General features: G+C 42.2%; 1 protein-coding gene across 3 annotated transcripts in view; it reads right to left on the bottom strand.

Annotated features, from left to right (window-relative positions):
• PRICKLE2 (prickle planar cell polarity protein 2) overlaps positions 1–14,493 on the bottom strand; it is a 338,378-nt gene that overhangs the window by 89,074 nt on the left and 234,811 nt on the right. For all 3 annotated transcript variants that reach the window (XR_011075654.1, XM_068557619.1, XM_068557621.1), the window contains one exon: positions 9,647–9,830. Coding sequence is in view for 2 of the 3 variants with exons in the window: in XM_068557619.1 (XP_068413720.1) it covers positions 9,647–9,830 (184 nt within the window). In the remaining variant the exon portion in view is untranslated. The remainder of the gene's footprint in view (positions 1–9,646; positions 9,831–14,493) is intronic.

The raw sequence follows: 14,493 nt of genomic DNA, 5'->3' as shown, positions 1-14,493 counted from the left end.
AAGATTTGGCTCCATGTATTTCCAACACTGCTGGTTTTCCGTAACCCACGAGCAGCGGTTCTCAAGCTTTGGCCTATATCAGAAACACCTGAAGGCCCTGTTGAAAGAGAATGCTGGGCCCACCTCCAGAGCTCTGGTTCAGTAGGTCTGGGACAGAGCCTGAGAATCTGTATTTTTTAGTAATTTCCCAGATGATACTCATGTTGCAGGCATGGGAACCAGATTTTGAAAACCACCGGAATAGGCTGAATCTGAGTAATCTAACCATCATTCCAAGTAACAACTCAGCTCAGATGTCACTTCCTCAGACAGGCTTTCTTTGCCCCCCCACCCGCAATCTACAGTAGATTCTCCAAATCAGGGACCAGCAAACTACAGCCTGTGGGTCAAATCAGGCCCGCTGCCTGTTTTTGTAAATAAAGTTTTATTGTCACATGGCCATGCCCATTCATTATGTGTTGTGTACGACTGCTTCTCCATGACAATGTCAGAGTTGGGTATCTGCGAGAGAGACTGTATGTCCCACAAAGCCTAAAATATTTACTATCTGCCTCTTTACAGTAAAATTTTGCCAACCCTGGCTCTAAATCACATCACCCTTTCTTTATTGCTTTCCCAGCACACATCACTCTCTTAAAGTGTATTGTTCATTCAATGGTCTGTATTCTCCACTAGAGTGTCAGCTCCCTAAGGGCAAGGATACTTGTTTGTTTGTTCATGGCTGTTCCCGCAGTAGCTGGAATATAGTTATCACTTGATAAATATCTGCTCAATGAATATCACTGTTGAGTGCCCAGGTATGTGACACAGTACTAGGAACATGACGGCCACGGGAGGAAGAAGATGAAATGTGGTTGTCACCAAGCGGGTTCCCAGCCAGGATGAGAGATTGAGAAGACCCAGAGATAAAGAGATTGCTGATGGGGAAACAAGCCTTTGAAAGTAGGACCATGTTACTTCCTGCAGCGATGGGGAAACTGGAGGTGGGGAAAGAGGAATTCCTTAGTCACCAGGGTCAACCGGAGATGAGGAGCCATCTCCCTCCCCTGAGAATGAAAGAGCCTAGTGTGACGCATGCCACTCCCTCCTCCAACACATGCCAAGTTGGCTTCCTCGGATCTGATATCCCAGGTGGATCACCATGGAAGGCGGGAGCGGGAGGCGGGGTGGGTGTGGAGGAAGAGGAGCCCAAATAAGGCTGGTGTGAATCCTGGCTCTGCCCATTACTAGCTGTGACATCCTGGTCAAGCTTGATTTTCTCTGAGCTGCAGGGTATTCAGTGGGAAAGTGGAGGATTTTATACAAGGATTAAATGGGACTGTTTATTCATATAACATCTGTTTATTGAATAATGCATCAGACATTATTTTAGGCACTGAGTATGCAGCGGTGAGCAAGACACTGTCTGCCTCCCTCCAACAGGCTCACATTTTAGAAGGTAGGGCATATGACAAAAGGGGTAGACATAAACGTTATGTAAAGTACGCATTATGCACTTGGCATGGGGAAGGTTCCTTGTTCCCTCTCTAGAGTCACCTCTGAATGGGGCATCTCTGTTGCCTTACCTCTGCCCGCAGGCAGAAACATCAAGGTGATGGGTGATGGGGGCTCCTTCGATTTCCCAGGGGGAGGGACAGCAGTGGGACTACCCAGCCCTCATGTCGGTGGCTACCTTGGCAAGAGCTCGACACTGCATAGGCCCTATTCATTTCTCCCCAAACCATCCAACAACACTCTCCCCCAATTTTTTGTGCAGATACAAAGTTGGTACGGATTTCATCTTACTTCTGAGTTTCACGTAAATCCCTGAACTTCTGCAACAAGCCAGATTTTTGCAGGGCGGGCTTCCTCACGTCATTCAGTAGCAGCTCAAAGACCACCTCCCCACAGAGTCTGCTCCTGACTGATCAATCTAAATTAGCTAATCCCCGCCGTCTCCAACACTCCGGCCCACAGCCATGATCACAGAAGCTACGGTATTTCCTTCATAGTATAAATTAAACGAGACAAAGCACTAGGATAACTCCCAAAGCACCTAGGATAGTGCCTGGCACATGGAAGAGTTCATTAAACGTTTATAGCACTATTATTAGCATCATTTTAAAAATCACAATGTTGAATTATTTTAGTCACTTGTTTTCTAATGTATAGGTCTCCAACACCTCCACTTAGAACTACAGTGCAGCAGAAACCTCAGTGATCTTGGTTACTGTTTCACCCCCAGTGCCTAGAACGGTGCCTGACACAGAGTACGTGCACAGGAGATAAGGGAAGGAAGGAATGGAAAGAGCCCGATCGCTATTCCTTTGTCACAGCGTTCTCCAGCGTACGCTCTGACTCATTCTTCCACTCTGACTAGGGGGGGTACAATGCAGTGGAGGGCTTCCATGAAGCCCACCCACTGGAGATGGCTGCTAAAGAGACTGTGAGAGGCAAAGTAAGAGAGGCAGAGCAAGGAGCCACGCTTCCGGCTGACCTGCAGATCCTCAATATAGGCCATTCTCCTTTGTGGGGAGGTTCTCTTTGCACTCTGAACGGCCTACAGAAAACGCCCTGGGGACTCACTCACTCCTCCCAGGCCCAGGGACTGTGATGATACAGGTGACCCCAGGCACCGAGGAAGGGGGTGGCAGACCTCATTTCTACAGCAGACAGCCCCCTAAGCCCGCTTGGGACACTGGATTTTTCAGAGTCAGGTGGCTCCGTCTGGTCCCCTGTCCAAGCTGCTCTGGCTCAGTGGAGCCAGAACTTCATTAGAAAGAAGCTGCACCTTTACGACAATCCCACAGCAGAGAACCTGGAGAACAGAAAGGCTCCTGGAGCAGCACAATCAAAATGATTTGATTAAAAGCCTTTGAACAGGCTGAGAAGGAATCCTGGATTCTGGTTAACCCAGAATGTTTAATGTCCCTCTTCCACTTGACAGAACCTTCTTCTGTCCTGGACGGTCTTATGTTCCTTCCCCGCTTCTTCCTGCCTGCTCAGGGCAGTAGTAATCAGCAACACTTACTATAGCTTCACAAGAAGAGTGATAAGGAAACAATCATTTTACTGAGCATCTACTATGTGTACACACTGCCCTGGGAACTTTCTACACACTCCCTCACTCGGGGCCAGATCAGTCCTGGGCTCTCGAGGTCTAAGAGTATCAGCTCCTGGCTCAGGGTATCTGAGGTTGAATCCCTCTCTGCTACTCCTTAGCTGTGTGACCTCAGGCAAGTTATTCCACTTCTCTGAGCCTTGTTTTACTCACTTCTAAAACATAGACAGGAATGATAATTACCGAATAAGGTTGTTATAAGAATTAAATACAGTAATGCACACAAAGTTGAAAATGGTGGTGGGCACGTAACAAGTGTTCGATGAAAGTTTAAGAATTTTCTTCATATTATCATCATCATCAGGAGGAAACTGAGGCTCCTGGAAGCTGAACAACTTTCCTGAGGTCGGAAAGGGATGGAGCAGTAGTCAGATTTACTGGACTCCGGAAGTGAGGCTCTTTCCCACTGGGCTATGCTGCTTCCCCTTCACCTGTGCCTCCCAATGGGTTCTCCAAATTTTACTGTGACACAAATGGTCCTTTGGTTTGGAAACACAGAAGGCTTCTGCCAGACCCTTGGTTCCTCACACTATGTTCCAGACCCTGAGCCTTGGAGCTGGCAGCGCTGCCACAGGTTTGTGCTGCTGCATAGTCCTTCCCAAGATGTCACCCATCTCCTGCCCCTTTGCAACCTAAGACATCTCTGAAGCAGCTGGGATTATTAGGGGAATGTGTTTAGAATACATACTTTTAAGAGAAATAGAGGGAGCAGGAATAATGGATACAGACTAATTCTTCATGTAGAAAAACATTTAAAAGATCTTTATCTTTTCACTGTGTGATGCAATCCTGAACATCTCTGCTTCTGCAGAGGATTCTGGTGACCTGCCTGCCTCTTAACAAATAGTGGTGGGGTGCCTGCCACATGTCAGGTGCTGTGCTAGGTGCTGGAAAATTCCCGAAGAACAAAGCAGACAAGATCTCTGCCCTCCTGGATCTTAAAGCAAAGTGGGGGAGACAAATATTAAACAAAAAATTACGCTGCTAAGTAATTACAAGTTTGAGAGGCACTAAAAAGGAAAACTGTGGGGACTGTCAGAAAGCGTGGGACTGGAGACCTAGTCTTGTATTGGGAGAGCGGGGTGGCCAGAGAGACTCCTTGAGGAGACACAGTTAATCTGACATCTGATGGATGAGTAATAGTCATTAAATTAAAATGTAAAGCCAAATAAAGAATTTTAGGTACCCTCAGCAGAGAGATTTTAGAGTTTCACAGGGCTCAAAACCAGCTAATTCACCCCCATCTTTAGGTAGTACTGGAGGGTCTATTTTGCCACATACGGAAGAATGCTTTGAAAGCCAAAAATTGGGCAATTACTTCTAGTATCCACTCTTCATCCTTCCTGCAACAGTTTGAAGTGAACGTTGAGAGTTCCAGACAAATAACCCAATGGCTATTCTTTACGTGCAAAAATACGGTTAAGGTCAAGGTAAAATGACTAACATTTGGTGACATCCGTATTTGAGAACTCTCAATGGATACCTGGAGTATCTGAAACATCAATGAAAAGGACACTCAACTCAGGAGAAGCAATCTGATGGTCTCTTCAGATTTTCAAGGATCAGGAGTAGAAGCACTAATAAAAAAAAACATATCGTCATGTACCCAATGAAGTCTATCCACCCAGAGGACGCACCGGTTACATTTCTGGAGGGCAGTTTGGCACAATGAATCAAAAGTCTTAAAGAGGTTTACACGTGACCTATCCACCTCTAGGAATCGTCCTGAACGCGAGGAGCAAGCAAGTGTACAGAAAGGTTGGCTGCTACTGTTTACTTAATATAGAGAAAAGCTACGAAGGATGCACACGTTCAAAAATAGATTTTCAGTTCCGGGTTGTTCAATGGTGGTACTCTTGGCATTTGGGAGGGGTCGATTCTCCTTAGAGCAGGATCGTCTGATACTTTTCAGGCTGTTTAGCATCCCAAGCCCCCACCCACTAAAATACTAGTGGAGTTCCGTAGTCATTTTGACAGTAACTACCCACTTCTGAGATTTTTTTTTTTTTTTGATGTGGACCATCTTTAAAGTCTTTATTGAATCTGTTACAATACTGCTTCTGTTTTATGTTTTGGTTTTCTGGCCTCGAGGCATGTGGGATCTTAGCTCCCTGACCAGCGATCGAACCCGCATCCCCTGCACTGGAAGGCGAAGTCTTAACCTCTGGACCACCAGGGAAGTTCCTCCACCCCCCAACCCCCGCTTCTAAACATACATTTCCAAGCGCCCCCTAGTGGTGGGTGGTGCCACTACAGGTTAGTAACTACCAGTGGAGAACTACACAGCCACTCCCAAAGATAATCTGGCTCTAAATATAGAAAAAATGCAGAAAAAAAGTTCACGATACATGAACTGAAAAAAATTTCAGGATAAATGGATACCATCATCACATTTTTGTCCAAAACAAAACAGAAATGTACTCCATATATATAGATACTTGTTACACACATGCAAAAAAGGTTGGAAAACAATTTTCCTTGGTTGGTAGAATTGTGAGTAATTTTTATCTCCTTTCTTTCTTCTTATCTTTCCCTTTTTTTCAATGGGCAAGTCTTCCCATTATAAAAGGAGAAAGCTATTCCTGTTTTGGAGGACAAATGGTGACCCACCTGTCACCTGTTCCTCACACCATTTCACTTCTTGTTTTGACTTATCGGGAGGATGGCAGGATCCACCTCGGAGAGCAATGGCCTCTGCTTGAGCAGCGTGGGATCACCTTTTTCACTCCGCCAAACACTCAGCCTCCTTTCAAGGCAGCAGCTATAACACCAGGGCTAGGACCTGGTAGGTGCTCAAATAAAGGTTTGCTGAATTGAGTCATCCTTTTCTTGTCCTGATTGGGCCAGACTTGTGCTGACACGTCCTCCAGGTTCTACCATTACTTTTACCCAGTGGTTCTCAACTGGGGTGCCCAGCTCATCCCCCAGGGGCAATGGGCAATATCTGGATACATGTTTGGTCATCCCAATGTTGCGGGGAGAGGGTGGTGAGTGCTACTGACATCTAGTCAGTGGGGGCCAGGGATGCTGCCAATCATCCTACAATGTACAGGACCGCCCCGACACCAAGAATTATTCAGCTTAAAATGTCAATAGCACTGAGATTGAGAAACCCTGCTCACCGTATTCCTTTCTTAAAGCTTGTTAAATAATTTCCAAATTCTTCCTAAAGTATTATCTACTGTAAATGTATCACCATAGCATCTCTAGGAGACAGGGCACATACAGTAAATTGCTTAAGCCTGAAGAGAAATTGGAGCCTTATAGATGACTTCAGATGGTCAATCAGGGAAGACTCCAGTTCTCTGCTCTGCCTACGCAGGGCTCTCTGGATAATACTAAACACCTCATTTGCAGCGAGCAGAGGCAAAGGATCTGGGCAACTTCTCTGATCAGTTTTCAGTCCAGCCATTAAAAAACACAAGATAGAAGCCTTTCTTTTCCAGCATCGACTGTTATATTTATCATTTTCCACACTATTTTAAGGTTGCGTTTTGCAGCTAATGGATTTTTATAAAATTAAGTGCCCGTGTTCAAGAACACCTCCCTAAAACGGAGGTAACTTTCGTTCACATTATATTGAACTGAAGGCATTTCTCAGAAGAAATAGAATAATAAAGAGTGTCACCTGAAGGCATATTACCAACCCCACGACCAGGGACTAAAATGAAAGGTTTCTAACAAGAATGAAAACACATTACTTGGAACCCTAACTGGTCTTGACTATTTCTCCTCCAGCACAAAGCATTTTAATGTTAACTGTAATTTCTCTTGATAGAAAAATGGTTTTTCTCAAATCAGAGACAACTAACATCGTATTAAACATCAGAATTTTTATTAGTAAAAGGCATTTAGGGTCTCAAATTTTTCTAAAAGCTACTAGGCAGCTTTTAAAAAATCTTTAAACCTATAATCAGTTCCATTAATAATGGACTTTAAAAGATCTCATAATTAAAAAATTTGAAGACCATTTTTTTCATGCAACATGATCCCCTGAAACACCTTTAATACAGATCCATATTTTATTAGGCAAATATAGAGCCCTTCAAATGGCTTAAAGAGACAGTCTCTCTCTGGAGAACAATTTCCTTTCTAATCAATCATCTGTATCATATAGGTTTGAGTAAGTGTAGGGAATAGAGAAAACCATTTAAAGAAAAATACAGTTATAAGAGACGGGAATACCCTGCCACCTGACATAATTCAAACCACTTGTTTAATAGCATTAATCATTTTTTTAAAAATTTATTATTTATTTATTAAAAAATTTTTTTTGGCTGTGTTGGGTCTTCATTGCTGCGCGCGGGCTTTCTCTAGTTGCAGCGAGCGGGGCCTACTCTTCATCGCGGTGCGTGGGCTTCTGTTGTTGCGGAGCACAGGCTCTAGAGCGCAGGCTCAGTAGTTGTGGCACATGGGCTTAGTTGCTCCCTGGCATGTGGGATCTTCCCGGACCAGGGCTCGAACCCGTGTCCCCTGCATTGGCAGGCGGATTCTTAACCACTGCGCCCACAGGGAAGCCCTAGCATTAAACATTTTCTTTCAAAACAAATCAAAGAAAGTCATTTTATGTTTTCCAAAGACGTTCACTTTGGATGAGGCAAGTGGCCTTCAAAAATACATAAGCACTTACTTTTGGAATTGGTGAATGTAACCAAGACCTTTAGCTTCTGCAACTGTCTGTTCTCTTGGGGCAGTAGAAAATGTTCTCTGAATATGAACATCATAGAATGATATTTAATGGCCTTAGAAAAGAATCTACCTAAGCAGGGAACTGAAAATAGCTTAACTTTGGAATTCCAGGGCCCAACTCAGCAGGAAGCAATGTGAATAAAAGAAGGGTGGGTCTCTTAGAAGCTGCTGGAAATGAGGTTAGCAAGAAAACGAAACAAGCTCACAGCTGTATCGAAACAAGTTCACAGCTGTATCGAGGTGTGAAAACTCACTGCTTAAGTACTGCCAGTAGAATCGCGACGTCAAACACAGATATTCAGTCACCCACCACCTCATATGAGTTTCCAGACAAACTCAATCAAATACTCTCATTCTTCTTCAACTTATTCTTTAATAATACAGTCTTTACTGGAACAGAAGAAAATCAAGATATAACCTTAACCTACAAACTAAGAGAGAACACACTTCTTTCTTTCCGCTGATAACCCAACACAGAAGTCCCTTCACTTCTCATGGAGACTATTTTCTGTGAATGTTTCTATTCTAAGACATTTTCTTCCTAGTAAGAATCAGAGTAGAGATCACAAACCGGAAGTGCCTGTAGGGCGTAGGAAGATTAACACAGAAGGATGAAATGAGCTTAGTGGAGACTAGGGTGACTTGGAGAGTCATTCTTTCTAAACACTTCCTGGAAAGAAGTACTAGTGCTCAACTCAATGGCCTGCACACAAATCCCTGAACAGTAAGATTTTAAACTTTAAAATTAAAATTTCCTAATTTTTAAGTGTTAGCAATTTTTAAGTATTAGTGACTAATTCAAAATTTAAACAATCCTTTGCTGGCTAAACAAATCCTGCCTGTGTGCTTGATTTCATCTGTTCATTTACAACCTCAGAAAGAAAGAAAGAAGAAGAAGAAATGGCTAATGAAAGACGAGATCGGGTGCATTCAGGGTGGTATGACCATAGACAAGAAATGGCTAACCAAAGAGATGTTATCAGGGTCCCATCCTTAAGTTCTTGGTGAATTCTTAGGTCTTCCCTAACCATAAAGAACCTTTTCTAAAAGCATCACCACATCTAAAGTTCCTGACTTCACATTTTAGGGTTTCTAAGCTTCAAAACATTGTCAAGACATAGAGAAGATCTCCAGAGAAAGAAACTTCTTGCGTCAGAGGAAGGGTATAGTGGTTGAACACTTAAGATTCTGATAAACCTGTCTCTCAAAGACGCACAGGGAAGATCACGACAATATCCAGCTTACAGGAGGGGCTTCTAAACCAACACGAGGCTCGTGGAAGAGAAAATTCCAAGGACCAAGAAATGCAAAGCAGAAGCTGTATATCACTGAGAGAAATGCAGTACAACGAAAGAAACCAAGTCCATCTAACCAAGCTAATAATATTTACAGCCTGTGGGCAGTGCCAAAATATTTCAGGAAATGTCAATGTCTTTCTTTGTAAAGCCAGGCCAAACTTTTGAACACAGCATTAGATCACTGGGAAGAATAAGGTAAATCCTTATTTCCTTACTCTCCTTTACAAAGAATCTTAACATTAAGATTGATGGCCAATGTAGAACGTCTCTTCCCTCTCCAAAAATGAAGTTTCATTATCTAATGTTTCTAGACGTTTCTAGACAATCTTTTGGTAACAGTTAAAAATGCAGTACAGAATGAATTAGCCTTGGCCCACCCAAGGCTCAGTTTCATTTCTCTGACTGGTTTCCCACTGGGGCCCCAGACATCTTCATCCCATGTAGCCCCACTTGTCTGAATCAGCAAAGTCAACTCTCCCTTCTGAACTGGAATGAGGAAGGACGGGTAAGACAAAGGTAAAAGGCAACCCCACAACTGCCCTCCTGTCAAGAACGGTACCTGTTCAGGCTTCAGCCCCGGCGGGACCCAGGCGTACTCCTCCAAGGCACAGCCTGAGTCGTCATCCGAGGTCGAGTTCCTCTGGAAGTCAAACATGAGTTTGCTGACGGTCTTCTCCATCGCCAGGGGCATCACTGTCACCATGTGCTCCTCTTGAGGGCACTTGCAGTGCAGGCAGATCTTCCTGCAAGCAGTAAAGGCAGGAGGTAAGAAGGAAGGCAAAAGAAACCATTTTTTTCACTTGGCCTGCCACTCACCAGCCCTTGGATCCCAAACCATAAACACGTTCCTTGGCAACCGGCTTCGGGCATCTGAAGGAGAGTTCCATAGCACGCCTGTCTTTGTAGAAGGCGTGGCACTGCGTACCTGGAAACGTCCTGAGCCATCAGAGGCCACCAGGTAAGCACGCTAAGGGTATTTAAACGTGGACCGCAACCTTTTCTTCTAAATCAGTATCCCAAGAGGAATGTCAAAATACCTTTTATTTTACTAGGTAGAACACTAGATATGGACCGTGACCACAATTTCCTTGACTGGAATAGTAATTAAATATACACAATACATATGCAGACCAGAAATATTACCAGTAGGTTTAACACACAGTGACAACATTCCGTTTTTATAAAAGGTTTCTAGACCTTAGGAAAAGGAAGTGGTTATAAAAATAACTGCAGGTGAGATTTTAAGAAGAGCAAAAATATTTTTGCCCATTAAACAATGCTGATCCTAAGATCTCATGGGAAACACATTTTCACCTCCACTAAAGATACTTGTAGGTTTGAAATTCTAATTAGGAACCCCAAATTACCCCACATTGGTAGCTTTTTTTTTTTAATATACAAGAGGATCATGCATGGGAATTATTTCCAAAGATAGCAGCCAAAGATACAATTCTCTCTCCCAAATAAAACATTTCTCTTTTAAGATTACCATCTGTTCCCTTTTCCATGGCTACAAAAATGATGAAGCAATAAAAACGCTGATGTCAGCAACACAAGAGCATTTCTAGCTTCTACCAGTAAAATAAAAAGAAAGGAAAAAAATAAAGGAGGAAAAAATTTTAAGAAAATAAGCTGTTGTACCTGTACTCTGACCTTCAGAATTAGTTTCAGTAGCACCTTATAAAACTGATGAAACAGCCCAGAATTCGAATCCCCATGTGCCTGAATTTTTTGACAACAGCTTTGTGAAGATATAATCCACACACCATAAAATTCACCATTTTAAAGTCTACAATTCATTGGTTTTTAGTATATTCTCAGAGATGTGAAAGCATCACCACTAATTTTAGAACATTTTCTTCACCCTCAAAAGAAACTCCATGTGCATTAGCAGTAACTTCCCACCTTCCCCTCCCCGCAGGCCCTGACAACCACTAATCTATTTCCTGTCTCTAAGGTTTTACCTGTACTGGAAATTTCACATAAATGGAATCTTACTATATGCAGTCTTTTGAAACTGGCTTCTTTCACACAGCATGATGTTTTCAAGATAAATCCGTGTTGAAGCGTGTGTCAATCTTTCATTTCCTTTCATAGCATTATAATATTCCATTACATGGATATACTAAATTTTGCTTATCCATTTATCAACTGGTAGACATTTGGATTGTTTCCACTTTTTAGTTTTTTTGAATACTGGTGCTTTATTTGTGTACACTTTTTCTGTATGCATATATGTTTTCAATTCTCTTGGGTATTTACCTAGGAATGGAATTGCTGGGTCATACAGTAACTTTATGTTTAACATTTTGAGGAACTATCAAACTGTTTTCCAAAGTATCTGTTCTTTTTTACATTCCCACCTGTTAATGAACGAGTGCTCCATTTTCTCCACATTCTTGCTACACTTGACATTGTCTTTCTTTTTGACTGTTGCCTAATGGGTGTGAAGTGGTATCTTAAAATGGTTTTGATTTGTACTTCCTTAAAGACTAATGACGTTAAGCATCTTTTTATGTGCTTATTATATATCTTCTTTGGAGAAATGGCTATTCAAATCTTTAGTTCATTTAAAACTGTCTTTTTATTGTTGAACTGAAAGCATTCCTTATATATTTTCTGGATACAAGTCCTTATCAGACATATGCTTTGTAAAAATTTTCTCTCATTTGGTGGGCTGTCTTCCCTTTCTTGATGATGTCTTTTGAAACACCTAAGTTTTTGGTTTTGAGGAAGTCCAATTTTTTTTGTTGTTCCTTATGCTTTGGCTATCATATTTAAGAAGCCGTTGCTTGACCCAAGGTCATTAAGATTTACTCTTGCATTTTCATCTAAGAGTTTTATGGTTTTAGCTCTTATACTTGAGTCTATGACCCATTCTGAGTTGCACTGTGTATATGGCATGAAGTAGGAGTCCAACTTCATCCTCATGTGGCTATCTAACTGTCCCAGCACCATTCAATTGCATTGACCTTTGTCAAAAATCAATTGATCATAAATGTAAGGGTTTATTCTGGACTCTCAATTCTATTCCATTGATCTACATGTGTATCCCTATGCTAGAACCATACTGTCTTGATTACTGTAGTTTTGTAGTAAGTTTTGAGATTGTGAAGTGTGAGTCCTCCAACTCTGTTCTTCTTTTAAAAAATTATTTTGGCTCTTTTGGGCTGCTGACATCTGAATTATCAATATAAATTTTAGGGTTAGCTTGCCAATTTCTGCAAAAAATCAAGCTAGGATTTTGACAGGGATCGCACTGAATCTTTAATTTGGAGAGTACTGCTATCGTAACAATATTAAGTCTTCCAATCCATGAGCAAAGAACGTCTTTCCATTTATTTCAGTTTACTCGAATTTCTTTCAATGATATTTTGTGGTTTTCAGGTACAAGTTTTGCACTTCTTTTGTTAAGTTCATTCCTAAGTATTTTATTCTTTTTGACATTATCGTAAATGGAATTGTTTGCATAATTACATTTTCAGATTGTAGCGTATAGAAACACAAATGGTTTTTGTACCTTGATCTTGTATCTTACAATTTTGCTGAACTGGTTTATTAGTTCAAATAGTGTGTGTGTGTGTTTGTGTGTGTGTGTGTGTGTGTGTGTGTGTATTCCTTAGGATTTCCTATATACAAGATCACATCATCTGTGAATAGAGACAGCTGCATTCCTTCCTTTCCAATCTAATGCTGATTTTTTCTTTATCTTGCCTTATTGCCCAGGCTAGGTCCTCCAGTGAACAGAAGTGGCAAGTGTGGAACTCTCTGTCTTTTTCCTGACCTTAAGGGAAAGTATCCAATCCTTCACCATCAAGTATTATATAATCGTGGGTTTTTTGGTAACTTTCCTTTTTTAAGTTGAAGAAGCTTCCTTCTATGCTAGTCATTGAGTGTTTTTATCAACAAAGGGTGTTGGATTTTGTCAGATGCTTTTTTGTATCTGTTGAGATGATCAGTCGGTTTTTGTCCCTATTCTTTTAATGTCTTGGCCTGAATTTTGACACCAAAATGCATTTAAAGAAACAAAGTCAGTTTTGTCCAGCCAAGTGAGGCTTGTCAGATTCTCCCACTTCCTGCCTTTCATCTGACTGAAGATATACCCAGACAGAATGCACACTTGGATCTGGTTTGCATCTCCCACCTCAGAGAAGTTTCATCCAAACCCTGGCTATTGCTTTTAAAAATAGTCTGAGCTCATTTTAACAGTAACTCTTTAATTAATTAGCTACTGCAAAGAAGTCAGGGGTCTTGGGAAGCAGTCAGGGTTTTGGTTTTTTTTTTCCCCTCCAAAACTTTTTATGTCAGTTTATTACTTAAGGGAAGAAAAAAGTTTCAGTGTGTTTAAGCAAGTTTAGGAAGCTCTTTGGTGACTAATGGTTTTTTACTAGAAAGTCATACTTTTAGAACAAAATGTAGAGATCTTTTTTCTAAATGCAGTCTCCAGAATATTCATCAGTGAAACTCATTTATTCAGCAAGGCAGGGAACAGCACACTTTTTTTTTTTTTTTAATTTATTTATTTATTTATTTATTTATGGCTGTGTTGGGTCTTCGTTTCTGCGCGAGGGCTTTCTCTAGTTGCGGCGAGCGGGGGCCACTCTTCATCGCGGTGCGCGGGCCTCTCACTACCGCGGCCTCTCTTGTTGCGGAGCACAGGCTCCAGACGCGCAGGCTCAGTAATTGTGGCTCACGGGCCTAGTTACTTCGTGGCATGTGGGATCTTCCCAGACCAGGGCTCGAACCCGTGTCCCCTGCATTGGCAGGCAGATTCTCAACCACTGAGCCACCAGGGAAGCCCGAACAGCACACTTTTTAACGCTGGATGGACATAATCTAATGAACTTCGAAGCTCCAGAAGAAGGAACAAAGACAAGACGAAAGCAAAACACAGAATTAAAGAACCAGATCCATAATGACTCTCACTGAGTAGAAGCCTGAACAGAAGGGAGAAAGGGGCGAGGGCTTCGGGCCCTCTTTAGTCATTCAGCAAATAACCACCAAGTACCTACCATCTGCCAGGCACTGCTCTAGGCACTACTGACACCCAACCAAAACAAATAAAGATCCCTCCCCTCATAGAACCTATATTCTCAGAGGGGAAGAAACAAACAATAAGCAGCAAACATAACAAATCATTCGATCATATACAATAGCACATTAAAGACGCTAAGTGCGATGCAAAACAAGAATGGTGAAGCAGGATAAGGGCGAGCACGATTAGCGCGGAGGCACCCAGGAGCAGAACGCACAGCACCTGACTTGCTTACACCTGACACGCACGAGCCCAGATTCGCACACCAGCCGTCCGAGAAAGGAAATATCACTCCCACTTTCCAGAGAACAAAGGCTCAGAGAGTTTAAGCAACATGTTCAAAGTACACCTGAAATAGCCAGCAGAACAGA

Source organism: Eschrichtius robustus, chromosome 12 (genome assembly GCF_028021215.1).
Source record: "Eschrichtius robustus isolate mEscRob2 chromosome 12, mEscRob2.pri, whole genome shotgun sequence".
Lineage (NCBI taxonomy): Eukaryota > Metazoa > Chordata > Mammalia > Artiodactyla > Eschrichtiidae > Eschrichtius > Eschrichtius robustus.
Note: the sequence above shows the minus strand (reverse complement) of the source record. Positions and strands in the feature narration are given on the sequence as shown.